We start from the raw sequence: 18,109 nt of genomic DNA, 5'->3' as shown, positions 1-18,109 counted from the left end.
CAAAAGAAGGTTGATCTCTTATGAGGTGGATGATTACATGGCCTCTCACGAGGTGGTTTTTGTTTTGAAGGACCTCACAAGAAGGTTAGTCTCTTGTGAGGTGGATGATTAGATGTCCTCTCATCAGGAGGCAGTCTTTGTTTTGAAGGACCTCACAAGAAGGCTGGTCTCTTGTGAGGTGGCTGATTGGATGGCTTCTCATCAGAATGTGAATTTTGTTTAGTGGGATCTCAAAAGAAGGTTGGTTTCTTGTGAGGTAGATGATTACATGGCCTCTCAACAGGAGGAGGGTTTTGTTTTGAAGGACCTCATAAAATAAGGAACTACTGTACTACTACTACTACTTACAGCCATAAGCATTGAGAAGTTCCTCTGCAGTTGGGGGTCTGTTGGGGTCCTCTCCCTCTTCGGGGTTGGGAATAATAATCCCATAGTGGTCCTCCAGCACTTGTTTTGGGATGAGCTCACAGACCTGGGCATGCTGTTAAGGCAATTTCAGTATTTTCTTTTAACTTCTCTACTTTTTCCATGCATATCAAGTTAATAAACCTAAATTTATATACAAAAAGGGTTAAAAACACATCTGTGCAAACTGTTCCAAAGCAATTGTGTTCAACTGTCCTAATGTTTGCCAAATTTTTTAAATACATCCTAATTTGCCTCAATTACAGTTTATCATTCCCTATGTTTATTTTCCCAAACACAAGAGAATTTCACATATCAAGATTATTTTACCCAAATTACTGTATATATGCACCCCAGGTTGGGCATGTGTCAGCACACCCAAACTGACTCTTTCTAACTTAAATGCCAGGAATTACTGTGAATCATTTTAAAGTCATATCATTCCAATTTTCATGGCTTTCATGGGTGAGCCTGACCACAAATTTAAGATCAAAACAAAAACAAAATATCAACCAAACTGACAACCCCCAACCCCCCTTCCTTCATATTCAAGTAGTGTATCAGGAATCATCAAATTTTTGTTGCTCCAGTACATTTCTGGGGGCCCCCGAGTGGCCGAGTGGTCTAAAGTGCTCTCCATTACGGATCACTGCCATCTCACCTCTGTCTGCATGGGTTTGAGTCTCGGATTCTGCCAATGTGGGTATGTGAGAAAGCTTGTCAGTAGCTTCTCGAGGGTCGGTGGTTCTTTCCGGGGATTTCCCAGGTTCTTCCTCCACCATTAATACTGGCTGCCATGTATAGCCTATCGTGTGCTGAAAAATGGCGTTAAACCCTACAACAGCAACAACAACAACCAGTACATTTCTGTAAATATCACATACTAGTCAGTTGAGAAGACTGTTTAGGAAAATATAGCTTGAATGAACATATGCAGACACCAAAACCTGATAACTATGACCTGCTTTCCCACATTTTGTACAAAACTGGTTAACAAGCAGCCCAAGTGGCCTGATATTGCTCACCTGGGTAGTTAACACATGGAAGTTTGTGAATGCAAATTCACATAAGTATTGAAACTGTTGAGGGAAGAAAAAATACCTTGAAGCACATTATTCTGTTGTCATTTATCTTCTTCCCTACACCATACATATTGCATCACTTTGTCAACATCAAAAGGACAAGTCATTTTACAACCAACATTGCTCTTTAAATCCTCCATGCCCCTGGGGTTTAGGCCAACCAAGTCACAAATTTTAGAAATTGTTCACAGCCCCAACAATAAAGTATATAAACTTATTGAGCACAACAAAAAAAGTTAATATATGCTTTTATCCTTGGTGAACACTTCTTCAGCCACACAAATGTCACAACTTACGGGTATAAAATTGTATTATACAATTATAAAATGGCAGTATTACTTGCTATATTGCTTCAGTATATATTACAAATCACTCATAATAATCCCTATGTGTATTATTTTGTTATTTTTAATAATGTTTTTTAAATTAAATTTTATGCATCTTGTATTTTAAAGTTGTTTTTTTTTAAATCTCTTAATTCTTCTGCAAGGGGAAGAACTGTGCAGAACTTTATAACTGTGATTTTAAAGAGTCCTTATCATTGGCTAAAAGTTCTTTGTTTATTCTTAAAAGAAAAAATGGCAAGCAACCACATGCGCTGGCACTATGTGTTTATATGGTGTCAAAATGAAATTAATAGCAATGAATATCTCAACGTTCTGCAAGTGCTTTAAACAATAAATTAAGTCTCCTGTGATTTTGGCAGTATAAGCGACCATACCAAGTCTGATACAAATCTTACCAAAAACAAAGCCTCTAGAGTGGTAACAAGCTCAGCCAACCAGACTATAGAAAACCTCATTGATATTAGTGGGTGCTACTCACCTGAGATCTTTATGATATAAGCCAGCACAGAAAGTCAGGATTAAAATCTGACCCCTATAATGTTCACAATTTCACCCATCTGATTAATGTGTCGGGATGTCACTGAAAATCATTCATAGACATTTCATCAGGAAATGCAACCACTTTTCAAGGGCAAAGATTTCATTTTCAAGCACTATAATCACTGATTATGGTGTGTAGTGTCCATAAAATTTCTGTTTTATGTATTTCATTCTTAGACAAGAACTTGGTACTCTTTATTTTTGCACATTTTCCTGACAAAAAAATGACAGTCTGAACCACATTCTCAACATGTATCAAAAGTGGTCTTAAAATATTGCCAGAATAATAAAACAAAAAATAAAATAAAATAAAAAATAATTCTTGACATACTGGGTGCATTGTGACAGACTGATTAACAGCATTAAAAAATTTCACCACTGAGAAAGTGGTTGTTATTGTAACTTACATAGAATAAAACTTATTCAATAAAATTGGTTACAGTTATGTATGGGTAGGAATATCAACACCTCTTCACATGATGGTACCAAACTTAAAACAATAGTGCATCTCAAAATGAAAGCATTTCATACCTCAAAACTAGGTCACTATAACTTCTTTTACCAGAATTTTGAACAATGCTGTAAGTTGAATTCTGTGCTCTAATTTCAACCTTCTGTTTCCTAATACCAACAAATATGCATTGTTGATGCATCTGTGGCTTAAGCCATTTTATACACAAACTGGGTTGCAAGGATCTTTTTCCACATTTAATTGAATGCTCTTAATGGTAATGAGATATGGAAGAGACCGGAGGGTATATTCTGAATGCCTGCTAATATCTGAGGATTTTTTTTAAAAAACATGCATTTGAGGTTCTTTGATAAAAGTACAAAAAATCCTCCCCCCAACAGCTTACACGAGGAGCAATATCACAGTGCAGACTAAATGAGCAAATTCAACACCTTTTAATAAGTAAACATAAAGTTACAAAAGGTATAAATAGATGGAGAGAGGGGCACAGGCAGACAGATTGATGGACAGGCAGACAGACTGATGGACAGAGAGAAAAGATGATTATTTCAGAAGCCTATATTGAGTCACCCAGTTTGTCTGTCAGTCTATCCATCACTCTTGAAACAGCATAGCTGTCAACCCTCCAGGTTCACAATTAGTGAAAATAGGGATAAAAATGAGTGAATTTTGACATGAATTCGTGAAGTGATCTTAGAGTCTGGGAATATTTGTCGGAACAAATGTTTAGCATGGTCTCCAGCTGATAAAGGTAGATTGTGTTCAACAAGAAAGCTCACGCACAATGCTTCAGTGTCAGTAGCTTGCAGGTCTTCCATCAATGGCTTAAAATATTCCAGAGCTGAAATCTGCCGCGAGTTCTTAATTTTCCCAACCTCAATGTGCTTTTTTGCTACCAATGTGATTCCTCACATCGTCTCTGCAACCATGCTGAATGCTAAAAAGCATGATATATATCGATGTTTGAGGGCTGAATGCACAGCCCATTTTGGTATATTCCAAACTAAACTTCACTTTTTGTGCAATACATTTCTTTTTCCTTGGTGGCAAAGACATTTTCAAGATGTGATGCCGAACAGTAATTTAAATCAGTGCTGGTGGCACATGCGCTGAGCAAAATTCTGGTTAGGCCCCAGTTTCTTTGAGAAGTATTTGTAAAACTACTCTTATACATATAGATTAAAATATGCTAAAATGCTACCACGCCAATGTTATCAATCAGCTATAGTTCTACTAATATCACGAATGGCAGTACAGGACCGTTTTGGCAACTGCCATTAGCAGATATCATGTCTAGCACTTAACGGGAAATCGGTTATTTTGTTAAAGATTTAAAATAATTGAGAATTGGGGAATGTGTGACTTTTTTGCATGCGGTGTGAATCTGTGAAAAAGTCATGAAATTCATGTCAAAATCGTGAGGGTTGGCAGCTATGGATACAGGGTCCTAATGATCTTCATTCTACATGACAGAGATTAAATATTTATCTCAAACTCAACATGAATATATGTCAGTATCAAATACTGTATTCAGGATATACCTAAAGATCGAAGCAGAAATGACCTATCACCAGAGCTGAGATAACCATGTCTATGATGTCTACTAACAGTACAGCATGTCAGATAACCATGACTACTAATTAGTATAGCATATCCAATAGCCATGTCTACTAATTAGTACAGCATGTCCAATAATCATGTCTATTAATTAGTACAGCATGTCCAATAACCATATCTACTAATTAGTACAGCATGTCCAATAATCATGTCTACTAATTAGTACAGCATGTCCAATAATCATGTCTACTAATTAGTACAGCATGTCAGATAACCATGTCTACTAATTAGTACAGCATGCCCAAAAACCATGTCTACTAATTAGTACAGCATGCCCAAAAACCATGTCTACTAATTAGTATAGCATATCCAATAACCATGTCTACTAATTAGTATAGCATATCCAATTACCATGCTTACTCATTAGTATAACATATCCAAAAACCATGTCTACTAATTAGTACATCACGTCAGATAACCATGTCTACTAATCAGTACCGCATGTCCAATAACCATGTCTACTCATTAGTATAGCATGTCCAATAACCATGTCTACTGATTAGTACAGCATGTCAGATAACCATGTCAACTAATTAGTATAGCATTCAGATGACCAAGTCTACTAACTAGTATAGCATGTCATATAACCATGTCTACTAATTAGTACAGCATGTCAGATAACCATGTATACTAATTAGTACAGCATGTTCAATAACCGTGTCTACTAATTAGTACAGCATGTCTGATAACCATGTGTAACAAATTAGTATAGCATGTCATCTAACCATGTCTACTAATTAGTACAGCATGTCTGATAACCATGTGTAACAATTAGTATAGCATGTCATCTAACCATGTCTACTAATTAGTACAGCATGTCAGATAACTGTCTAATTATTAGTACAGCATGTCAGATAATTATGTCTACTAATTAGAAAAGCATCTCAGTTAACCATGTCTACTAATTAGTAACTCAGATAACCATGTCTATTAATTAGTGCAGCATGTCTGATAATTATGTCAATTAATTATTATTGCATGTCAGATCATCATGTCTACTAATTAGTATAGCATGTCAGATAACCATGTCTAATAATTAGCATCCCATATTAAACAACACAAAAATATTTTATTCCAACAATTATTTACAAAAGGAATTAGTACTTAATAATTTTGAGTAAATACAAATCATTTCACAAAACATGATTAAAAAATGTAGAAGCTACAACTATTTGAAAAATATATATATAATGACAATGAGTTAGCTAATCGACACAAGACCTGGTTATCTGACAAGCTTTAAGAGCGACTGTACTTTCATAATGCCTGGCACCAATGCTAATATCGTATCTGAAAGAAGTCCAAAAGGCTATGTTGAAGTCTGACTGACATGGCTTGGTGATGTGTTAATTCATCCCTAAGTTAACCATACAGATTGAATCTATTTAAACCATGCACCATTGCATAGGAGCTTAAAAGTTTGTTCAGTGATTTTCTTTTTACACCGGGTTCCATACCTACCCACACCAATCTGAGATGACTCCCTTGGTGTGTCCCTGAGAAAAGCATTTAGCTCCCCTTTCCTTACCAAAATATAACCAATAATATGTTAAAAGTGCCATTTACCCACCCACCCCCAACCAAATTGTATTTTTACCCTGAATTGTGAAATTGCAGAATCTGAAAATTACAATTACAACAATGACATGGTCAGAGTAGACCCATGCTAACCCAAGATGTTAAACTTAGTAAGGATACAAGAGACACAGGAGGAACATGTTCTCTCATCTGGTCAATAGACAAAACTCCATTAATGACGAGGTCTGCCTTCGTAACAGCAAAGGATGGAAACACCAACCCTGGACAATCACACAACATCATTGATTGGTCCACATACAAGGTCTGCAATAAAAATAAGAGAGATTAAAGACTGTGAAAGAATAATTTTTTTTAAATGTATGAATCCAATCTTAAGTAGATGGTTATAGCATCCTAATGTCTTTTGTCCAGAACCATAGAAGACTTGCATTTATTTCTTGATATGTATTTTAGCCCATTCATCAAATAATAAAGCCAATTCATATGCAAGGGGACAAAGAGAAAAGTGATATACAATATTATCTTGCCATTGTAAGAACTTCTTCTTGTTCTATTAATAACCAGAAATATTATTGTATTTAAATGGGCGTTTTAGCAATGGCCTTGTTATAGGTCCAAGATAATTCATACTGGCCCAAGTATGGTTGTATCAGCCAGATGTAATATCAGGACCAATACAATCCGACAAAAACCACAATAACTGACCAAGGCAATACAACAATACGAATACGAAAATTCCCACTTTATGACATTTTTATCAATTAACTTTCATCTTCCTATAATAGGTCAATGCCAATAACTCCACATGCAACTAATGTATAAAATGTTTGTCTTGTTAAGTCCAACTGCAAACAACAACGACTGTGATCTGACTGGTTCATGCACTGGCGGGTCAGGGTCTAAATTCCTTGTCCTACTGATTGCTCTTAACAAAATGCATAGGCCCAGATCTGCTGGCACATTATGGGACAGCATTCGGGTCTCTGCAGTTTGTAGTTGGACTTGACTTACGAGTGAGTATATACAAGATTAAATTAAAATCTTCATGATCAGTTAAATAAATGAACGGAAAAAGGTCACAGCTGTACAGTACATGTTTGTGTACATGTTATGGACTTCAATATTTCTATGCATATCAAATCTCCATTTCTGAGTTACATGTCTCTAAATGGAACTAACCTAATTATTTTTTACCATGTCTACCTAGTAATTCAAGCACTGAATGACTTGTATAACGAACTGAATAAAAACGGCTATACTTTAAGTTGGACTAGATTTGTACAGCACCTAAATGACTATCTAATATCCATTTTTTTATAAAGAGCCTTATAGACACTGTAGAGAGCCCCATATAAAGGCCTGTATACAGCCTGCTTTGCCATAACATACTGACAGTTTTCAATGTACAACTGATTAAGAATGATATTTGTATATCATATTTCTTATTTAACTGATGAAGTAATAGAAATATACAAGGTGACAGGGTTAACAACCCAAGTTCAAGCATGAGAAAGATTCTTTCACTGCAATTTATTCTATGATGATTTTAATACCAGCTGTAAGTAATTATTGGGAGCAGTCTGCTAAGTGGTAATTAGTATTGTATGAACTTGATCAAAACAAATGGAAGATAAATTTCCAGCAGAATCTGTGGACTTTCAATGAACAAAGCTGGCAAAATTCTCAACAGAACATCTTTTTCATTCAAGCTCTAAATTCTGTGAATTACTACTCAACACCAGAAATTTTCAGTTATCATTTTGAGTTGACCAAGAGAATTTTCAACCTGTCCATTTATCTAACACAGATGTCAGATTGGCACCATTTTCATTTAGGACTAAAAGTCTTATGGTGGAAATCCCATACTGATAGGACATTTCATTTTGAAGGACTGATGATAAAAACATTTTCAAGATTGCCATTGTGGCCATCATGGAAAACATATTGGCACATTTCTATTTAGGGGAATTAGACATCATAATAAGTATTTTGGTGAATACACAATGTCGAAATAAGCAGCCATCTAGGAGAAGTAGTAATAACAAGATTTTCAAGATGGTTACTGTAGTGGCTGTATTGAAAGTCAGATCAGCACAAGATGTCTTGCAGTGAAAACCCCATGCTAATATCGTCATTCATTCAAGTGAAGTAGTGACAACAAAGTTGTCAAGATAGCCGCTGTGGATCCCATCAGGGATGTCTGCACTGCACAATTCTCATTTAGGACCAACCAGACATTATAAGAAGTCTTTTAGTAAAAACTCTACACTGATATTACCATCCATTCATAAGGAGTAGCAATAACAAGATTGTCAGCATGGCTATTGTGGCAGCCATTTTGGATCTTCAAGCAGCACCATTTTCATATAAGATTAACTAGGGATCATAAGAAGTCTTCCAGTGAAAAAGTCTTCCAGTGAAAAAGTCTTCCGGTGAAAAACCCATGGAAGTTCTCATTCAGGAGGAGCAGCATCAACAAGATTTTCAAGATGGTTAATGTGTTGGACATATTGGATATACCAGTGGCACCATTATTACTTTAGACCAACTAGAAATCACAAGAAGTCTTTTACTGAAAATGCCATTTCGATATGACCATCCACTGAGGCAAGTAGTGATCAAATTTTCAAGATGGCCACTGTGGTGACCATATAGAAGTCTGGACAGCACTATTTTCGTGTAAGACCTACAAGAACTTAGTGAGTAAAGTTTCATGGCAATCCTCCAATTAGTTCAGGGGAGGTAGCAGCAACAAACTTGTGCTAACAAATGAATAGAAAACATAGGATCCCATAAGCTGTCCTGGTCTATGACCTCTAGAGCTAAAAACACGCATGTTCATTCAACTGTTCACTCATAAGATTTCCAAGATGGCCACTGTGACTGCTATGCTGGATGTGCAACCTGACATAATAAGAAGTCTTCTGATAAAATCCTAAGGCGTTATCTTTTGGTCAGAAGAAGTGACAAAATAAAAAGAGTTTCAAAATAGCTGTTGTGGCAGCCATACTGGACTTCAGATCAGTACCATTTTCATTTAGGACCAACCAGACATTATAAAAAGTCTTTCAGTGAAAACCCCATTCTGATATCGCCATTTATACAAGACAAGTAGTAATGATTTTTAAGATGGCCACTGTAGTGGCCATAATGAATGTTGCAGCAGTGACAAATTTTAACTTATGACCAAACAGACATCATAACAGGTAATTTAGTACAACCCAATGTTAATGCAACTAATAATAACAACAAGACTTTCAAGACAGCCACTGTTGTGGCCAATTTGTATGAGCAATGGGTGCCATTTTTATTTAGTACCAACAATACATGACAATAAATCTTTGCGTGAAAACCACATAGCAAAAGTACTTTTCAGTTAGAAGGATGAGTGATAGCAAGATTTTCAAGATGGCCACAATGGTGGTCATATTTGACATCCAATTAGCACCATTTCTGTTTAGAACAAACTAGACATAAAAAGTCTTATAGTGAAAACCCCATGTTAATGTGACCATTAAACGAGTAAAGTATAACAAGGTTTACATTACAGAAAGTCTTACAGTGAAAACCCCATGTCAATATGACCATTTACTGAGTAAGTATAACAAGGTTTACATCATAGATAGTCTTTTGATGAAAACTCAATGTGAGGAGTATTAACAAGATTCTGAAAAAAAGCTGCTATGGCATCAGACCAGCGCAATTTTTCATTTAAAACCAACCAGACATCATCTTTTCGTGAAAACCCCATGCCAATATCACCATCTATTCAGAAGGAATAGCGATAGCAAGACCTTTTACAGCTGCTGTGATGGCCATACTATTATCTCCGAGCAATACCATTTTCATTTATGAGAAAATAATCCATGTGTCTGTAAATTTTCATGGCAATCCTCCAAGTAGTTTACAAGGAGTAACAATAACAAACTTGTGCTAATGGATTGATGGACAATGGACAACATACCATCCCATAAGTTTTCCTGGTCTATAACCAGTAGAGCCAAAAATACACACATCCATTTGGGGCCTCATCAAGGACTGGCTTCTCTCTCTCTCTCTCTCAAGGTGTTATTTGAGTGGGTATACTTGATCAGCTTTTATGATCAATACAACTTTGCAAATCAGAAAATAACTTATTCGGTTTAAGCTATGATCTGAGTACCAACCATATGTGCAGCCCTTTCATTATCTTTTGTACAAGTGTCAATGCAAATATACAACAAGAAATGTTGCATTGCTGGAAAAGATGACAACTCAGCTAGAAATGAAGACAGCAATTTAGGCAATGGCAGGTTCATAATGAGAAGTCTGTACTTGTGTAGACAGTAATTTAGGCATGGACAGGTTCATAATGAGAAGTCTGTACTTGTGTAGACAGTAATTTAGGCAGTGGCAGGTTCAAAATAAGAAGACTGTACTTGTGTAGACAGTAATTTAGGCAATGGCAGGTTGATAATGAGAAGTCTGTACTTGTGTAGACAATAATTTAGGCAATGGCAAGTTGATAATAAGAAGTCTGTACTTGTGTAGACAGTAATTTATGCAATGGCAGGTTGATAATAAGAAGTCCGTACTTGTGTAGACAGTAATTTAGGCATGGACAGGTTCATAATGAGAAGTCTGTACTTGTGTAGACAGTAATTTAGGCAATGGCAGGTTCAAAATAAGAAGACTGTACTTGTGTAGACAGTAATTTAGTCATGGGCAGGTTCATAATAGGAAGTCTGTACTTGTGTAGACAGTAATTTAGACATGGGCAGGTTGATAATGAGAAGTCTGTACTTCTGTAGAATGTAATTTAGGTAATGGCAGGTTGATATTGAGAAGTCTGTACTTGTGTAGACAGTAATTTAGGCAATGGCAGGTTCATAATGAGAAGTCTGTACTTGTGTAGACAGTAATTTAGGCAATGGCAGGTTAATAATGAGAAATCTGTACTTGTGTAGACAGTAATTTGGGGATGGGCAGGTTGATAATGAGAAGTCTGTACTTGTGTAGACAGTAATTTAGGCAATGGCAGGTTGATAATGAGAAGTCTGTACTTGTGTAGACAATAATTTAGGCAATGGCAGGTTGATAATAAGAAGTATGTACTTGTGTAGACAGTAAATTAGGCATTGGTAGGTTGATAATGAGAAGTCTGTACTTGTGTAGACAGTAATTTAGGCATGGGCAGGTTGATAATGAGAAGTCTGTACTTCTGTAGAATGTAATTTAGGCAATGACAGGTTGATATTGAGAAGTCTGTACTTGTGTAGACAGTAATTTAGGCAATGGCAGGTTGATAATGAGAAGTCTGTACTTGTGTAGACAGTAATTTAGGCAATGGCAGGTTAATAATGAGAAATCTGTACTTGTGTAGACAGTAATTTGGGGATGGGCAGGTTGATAATGAGAAGTCTGTACTTGTGTAGAATGTAATTTAGGCAATGGCAGGTTGATAATGAGAAGTCTGTACTTGTGTAGACAATAATTTAGGCAATGGCAGGTTGATAATAAGAAGTATGTACTTGTGTAGACAGTAAATTAGGCATTGGTAGGTTGATAATGAGAAGTATGTACTTGTGTAGACAATAATTTAGGCAATGGCAGGTTAATAATAAGAAGACTGTACTTGTGTAGACAGTAAATTAGGCATTGGTAGGTTGACAATGAGAAGTCTGTACTTGTGTAGACAATAATTTAGGCAATGTCAGGTTAATAATAAGAAGTATGTACTTGTGTAGACAGTAATTTAGGTAATTGCAGGTTCATAATGAGAAGCCTATACCTGTACTTCCAGTTTTTAAGCTATCCTAAAAAATTGTTACCCTTTGCAAAAAACTGGACATTCCTTTCAAATGTGAGAATAGAACAAGCATTAAATATGACAATCTCACCTGAAAATGTTTTGTGCGACCAGGGGTTGCTGATACAGGCACTTTCTTCATCTTTAAAATGGCATTGACTGTTGAGCTCTTCCCCACATTGGGATAACCAACCTAATAAACAAAGCAATATATTACCATATATACTTACTTACAAGTTGAGTCCAACTGCAGAGACTCAGATTTGCCACTGCATACTGCACTGGCAGATCTTGATCTCTGCAGTTTGTTGTCAGTATTAAAGAACAAATAATGATCCTGATCTACTGGCACATTACAGCAAACTTCTGCTGATTGCCGTTGGATCAGGCATATAAGCGTGTTTACACAGTACTTTATCAATGGTGCAACTATTAGTACTGAACAAAACTTACATACAATCACACCTGCTATAGCATTCAATGCTACATAACAGCCACCTGAGTATACAGATCAGGAAAAAAAAGTCCACTTATAAGTAGGGCAGCAGTAATTTTTATATGTGGCATAAGGGGCCAACTTCTCATTACAGCTATTTACTACATAGATGACCTTTATTTTAAGACAGCTTTGACCTTGATTAAAGACAAAATTGACCTTGATTCAAAGACAAAATTGACCATGATTAAGAACAGCACTGACTGAAATAAAATTGTTATGAACAGGCATAATGCTTGGGCCCTCATTCTGTAGTCTGATTTAAAGAATAACATGGGTGTATTCTGCTTCACAGTGAATATTTACTGGTAAAACTTTGCAAGAATAAAATAATACTGGGTTCCTTCAATCTCATGCTCCAGGCACAGCAATGAACATAGTACCACTAAGGTATAAAGCAAGTGTATTACCAATGTGCCATACAGGCCCCAAACCTTTACACACAGACACCATTCTTGATTGGCATAATCAGCCATTACATAACAAAAATTCCAATGAACTGCCTTAAATGTGATTTTGTTTTTACAAAACTGCATCTGAACTGGCCCAACATTATGGAAACATTCTGAGCAAAAAACTGCACCTAACTAGCACCACATTATGGAAACATTCGGAGCAATTGACTCTAATTCAACTGGCCCCACATTATGGAAATATTCTGAGCAATAAACTCCAAATGGCCCCATTATGGAAACATTCTGAACAATTAACTCCAACTGGCCTTACATTATGGAAACCATCTGAGTAAAAAACTGCACCTGAACTAGCCCCATATTATGGAAACATTCTGAGCAATAAACTCCAACTGGCCCCCTTATGGAAACATTCTGAACAATTAACTCCAACTGGCCTTATATTATGGAAACCTTCTGAGCAAAAAACTGCACAAAACTAGCATCACATTATGGAAACATTCTGAGCAACAGACTCTAATTCAACTGGCCCCACATTATGGAATCATTCTGAGCAATAAACTCCAACTGGCCTTACATTACGGAAACCTTCTGAGCAAAAAACTGCACCTGAACTAGCCCCACATTATAGAAACATTCTGAGCAATAAACTCCAACTGGCCCCACATTATGTAATTATTTTGAGCAATAAACTCCAACTGGCCCCATTATGGAAACATTCTGAACAATTAACTCCAACTGGCCTTACATTATGGAAACCTTCTGAGCAAAAAACTGCACCTGAACTAGCCCCACATTATGGAACATTCTGAGCAATAAACCCCAACTGGCCCCATATTATGGAATCATTCTGATCAATAAACTCCAACTTGCCCAATTATGGAAACATTCTGAACAATTAATTCCAACTGGCCTTACATTATGGAAACCTTCTGAGCAAAATCTGCACCTGAATTAGCCCCACATTATGGAAACATTCTGAGCAATAAACTCCAACTGGCCCCACATTATGTAAATATTCTGAGTGATGAACTCCAGCTCCATCAAACCTGAGTAAACATACATGCTTAAAATGAGTAACCTAGTCTAGTATGGGAATCAAAGTAAAGAAAATCCAGAAATCATTCAAATTCAAGTTAAAGAAAATCAAAATTTTCAGACTCAGTGCTTGACATTGAGTTTCATGCTTAAAAACTTTAGAAAATGATTTCTTTTAGAAGGTTTAAAAAATGCAAGTGAGTTACCTGTCTAGCTTTCCCTATATAATCCTTAAAAGGAATGTTTACTATATATATATATATATATATATATATATATATATATATATATATATATATATATATATATATATATGTATATATATGTATATGTATATATATGCTTGTAAGTCGAATTCAACTGCAAACAACATAGACCCTGATCTACCACCACATAATGAACTGGCAGATCAGGGTCCATGCAGTTTGTAGTTGGACTGGACTTATAAGTGAGAATATATGGTACATATTTTTTGAAGAATTTCAACACAGAAAGTTTGATGGAAAAATCTTAACTTTAAATAGGTGTGATCAAGTTATGAACTTTAGGTCAATTATACAATTGTAAAGTGCATCATGACATATATGTATTAATTTGGACTTTTATCTTAGTTAATGGCAAAAGTAAATATTGAAGCATGTGTGACAGCTCCAAAGGCACTTGTGTGTGTGTGTGCATGTGTTTTGGATTTTTAACATAGCTTTAACAATTTTTCAGTCATATCACTATGATGTCTGCAATGTGGCAGCTCTTGAGGCATTTGCATAAAATGGAAATTTTATTGTACATTATGTTTCTCCAAGAATTCTTGCCAACTGTATTCATGTTTGGAATTCAACACCTTCTACTTTTTAATCCAGCCATTGTGCAAAGATAAAAGATCTGTCTTTCCCAGTTCTATATCATTCAGAAAATGAAAATAGCATCTACTGAAACAAATTCTTTGAAGAGAGCATTATAATTACCTCCCCTTATACTTACTTTATTCAGTTTAGGTTTGAGCAAAAGTTCAACCAGGATATGTGTGTGTGTGTGATTTGGATTTCTGACATAGTTTTTAAAAAATTTCAGTCATATTGCTACAATTCTGCAGTGTGGCAGTTTATAGTGATATCTAGCACTGGGGCATCATGTCCCGCCCAATCACATTATTCTGACACCTGGCCGATCAATCCTAACACTAACCACTTAATGCTGAACGCCAAGCAAGGCAGCTTCTAATAATATTTTTATAAGTCCTTGGTATGACTCTGCTAGGGTTTGGACCCATGACCTCCTGCATCTGAGGCAGATGCTCTAACCACTTAGGTAGAGTGGTCCAACAAGGATGCATTTACCTGGAAGCGTGATAAGGCTTCAAAGTACACCACTCCCTCGATAACTCACACCCTGATAACTCGTGAACCCGCTTATAACGTGGGGTCAGGTGTGGATCCCATTTTTAAAACCAGAAAATGCCCCAAAAATTGATCACTATTTGTTGAACTTGAAGAAAATTGTGATCAAACTGGTAATGTCGAAATGGTAGATAGGACCTGAACATTTTAATCAACACTTTGAAATATCAAATTTACAATAGGTCATAAAATGTTTTGCATTTTCTTTCCAAACAACATTCCAGGTACACCGCAATTAATGATATACAAGGAAATTTCAATCAATGAAAATGTCACGTTGAGTGTAGGCAGTAAATTTGTGTTCTAGTTCTATCGTTTAGTTCCTTTTAAGTGTGATAGTCATAAATGCAATGTGTCCTTTTGTAATTAAACATAAGATGCGTCAATCTACGTAACAGCTATGTCCGCAAGCATTTGGCTAAGAACCTAATCAAGTACCGACCGTGTTTTGATAACTGACTTCCAGAAGTATTTGTTGTATTGTTGCATTGAATTAAAAGCTGGCCTCATATGTATTATCACGTTAATTATGTCTTTTGAATCAAATAAAGGAGGTGGAATAAAAGGAAAGTTAAAAGGAACGAAAATCCTACAAACTTCAAATCTAGCGGCCCTGGTCATATATCAGGTGAACTCACATCATTTAATCAATCAAACACTTATAAATGTTGTTGTGTATGTAACATAAACTATCTTAAATTAACTGACTCTTTCATAACTGTGATCAAAGATAACAAGACAGCCAAGCCAAATGAATACTTCGTAACTTAAAGAGCTTGATTTTACAGATATGGACCATTGTGGGCAAGTGAGTTTCAGAGAATTCATGAACTGACACTTAAAGATATCCTCAAGGATGATAAGAAGTTTCATTATTACTTCCAATGAAATCACGACATCAACACTGTACGAACTGAACAACAACAAAATTGAGTTTTGACATAGACGCTTGTCTCACAAAATAAATGTCGCTTGTTTTTTTTAAGAGAAAAAAAAAGGAATATTGTTTGGTGGTGTATCAACAGTTAGTCTAGTTCCCTGCTCTGTGGACTCCTGATTTGGCAGGATAATATTAAACACCATTACTGGAACCAGACTCATCCAGAAAACAAAAAGCAGCAACATAATATACAGATTTTTTTCACGTACACATGAAGGTTGTTGAAACCAGCTGGATTGATCTTTCATATGTTGGACATTTTGAAAATAAATGTTATTTAAACAGAATAACAAATAACTTCATTAGAAAAAGTGCATTATTAAAAATTATTATTGACGTGATAGTAAAATGAGGATGCAGTCATAAAATGGCCCAGTTCCCTAACGACTCCCCCCTCCAGGTTTTCATGATTTCAAAGTGATTTTTTTTCTTCAAGTTTTGGAGATCCCTTGGTAACTCGCACCTTGCTCATAGTGCGGTCTATGTTTATGAACCTCGTTGTGCATGAGTTATCGAGGAAGAGGTGTAATGTGATCAGAAAAGAACTTATCACATTAATTTCTCCTCTCTCTCTCTGACTTTTATTTCTCAACGAATCTAGAGCACAAAAGGTGATAATCCATCAAAAGCCTTCTCTGGGTCCTTTGACAGCTTCCAAGTGAAAGTTACGGCTACTAGGAATACTCACTTGAAAAACACTTGTTTAAGTTTGAAAAAAAACTATTTTATATGAAAACCCTGTACTTACCATTCCTAGTGTAAGAACATCTTCATAAACCTTGGGACCTGAATGTAATTTTTTGAAGAATTCCAACAGTTGTGGGCCATTGTAGACTTTTCCTGTATTTCTTACTGAAGCTCTACTTCCTCTTGCAGAGGGTTTTGTATTTGTACTGTCCATTAAATTATTTGCTGTACCTTCATTCCTTGTACTGTCCTCAGCTAGTGTCAATGAGGCACCAGCCTCAGTGGTTGTGTTCAGAAATGAACATGGATCTCTGTGAGGATCACTGTCTGAAACCAAATCATATGGAGTGCTTTTGTTTTCATTTTTTCCCAGTGAAGCGGCATGGGATAAAGATTCTTCTCTACCAGTGAGGTCAAGAGATAATGTCTTAATATTACCTTGGACACTCTCATAACTGACGTCTGAGGTATCTGTACAACCTGAATGTCTTGGCATATGATCATATATAGCACTGCCCTTTTCTTCTGCATTTTCAGATTCATTATCCTTCAGGACAGTGTCATTGGTACTATCTTCTTGTTCATCATCAGCATCAGTATCATCATCTTCATTATCACTATCATCATCTTCATTATCACTATCATCATCTTCATTATCACTATCATCATCTTCATCCACTGAAGTACTGATACGTTCAGATTCTGGTGACTGTTCAGCCTGGAAAGGAAAACAAGGCAATTTCTAAAAGTACCCCTACCATGTCTCCTACTGAGTACAAAAGAGGAACCATGGAAATCTATTCATTCAGACCAATTATTGTTTTTTTTTTTTATACAAATGGAACATATTTATATTAACTCTCCGGCTTTAATCAGCATTTCCTTCAATCCAGACATTTGCTAAAGCTTGAGTTAATTATGAATGAGTTTCATTGTGCCCAGTTATAGCAGGTATCATGGTGGCCCTGGAATAATGTTACCAGGATCTATGGAATATTATGACTGTCTCAAACTTTGAGTGAGCCGACAGAGTGCACGGAGCTCAAGTCAGTAATAACATTCTGAACACTCCTGTAAACAAATATGCAATAAACTTATAACCTCATCAACTTATCTGCTGAAAGAATAACACACAATTTCATGATTAATGTACATTGTGAATCTATTAGCTAACAATATTGACTGGTATGGTCTACCAACAGTGCACTATTTATTGTAATTACCTCATTTGGCCACAAAAAATCTATTAACTAACACTGTTTGGTATGCTTTACCAAAAGTGCATTATTTGTACTAGTTACCTCACTTGGCCACAAAATAAGTACGCCAAAGAGAATCAAATGTCACC

General features: G+C 36.0%; 1 protein-coding gene across 1 annotated transcript in view; it reads right to left on the bottom strand.

The window, feature by feature from the left end:
• The window catches only part of LOC149782014 (large subunit GTPase 1 homolog), a 61,957-nt gene that overhangs the window by 14,070 nt on the left and 29,778 nt on the right, over positions 1 to 18,109 (bottom strand). Inside the window, exons 8-11 of the mRNA XM_089933416.1 lie at positions 16,823 to 17,479; positions 11,882 to 11,983; positions 6,162 to 6,305; positions 349 to 472 (exon numbers count right to left, since the gene is read on the bottom strand). Coding sequence (XP_089789542.1) covers positions 349 to 472; positions 6,162 to 6,305; positions 11,882 to 11,983; positions 16,823 to 17,479 — 1,027 coding nt within the window. The remainder of the gene's footprint in view (positions 1 to 348; positions 473 to 6,161; positions 6,306 to 11,881; positions 11,984 to 16,822; positions 17,480 to 18,109) is intronic.

The sequence above is a fragment of the Sinohyriopsis cumingii genome, chromosome 15 (assembly GCF_028554795.1).
Source record: "Sinohyriopsis cumingii isolate HCF-2022 chromosome 15, ASM2855479v2, whole genome shotgun sequence".
NCBI lineage: Eukaryota > Metazoa > Mollusca > Bivalvia > Unionida > Unionidae > Sinohyriopsis > Sinohyriopsis cumingii.
This window is presented reverse-complemented; position numbering and strand designations above follow the sequence as displayed.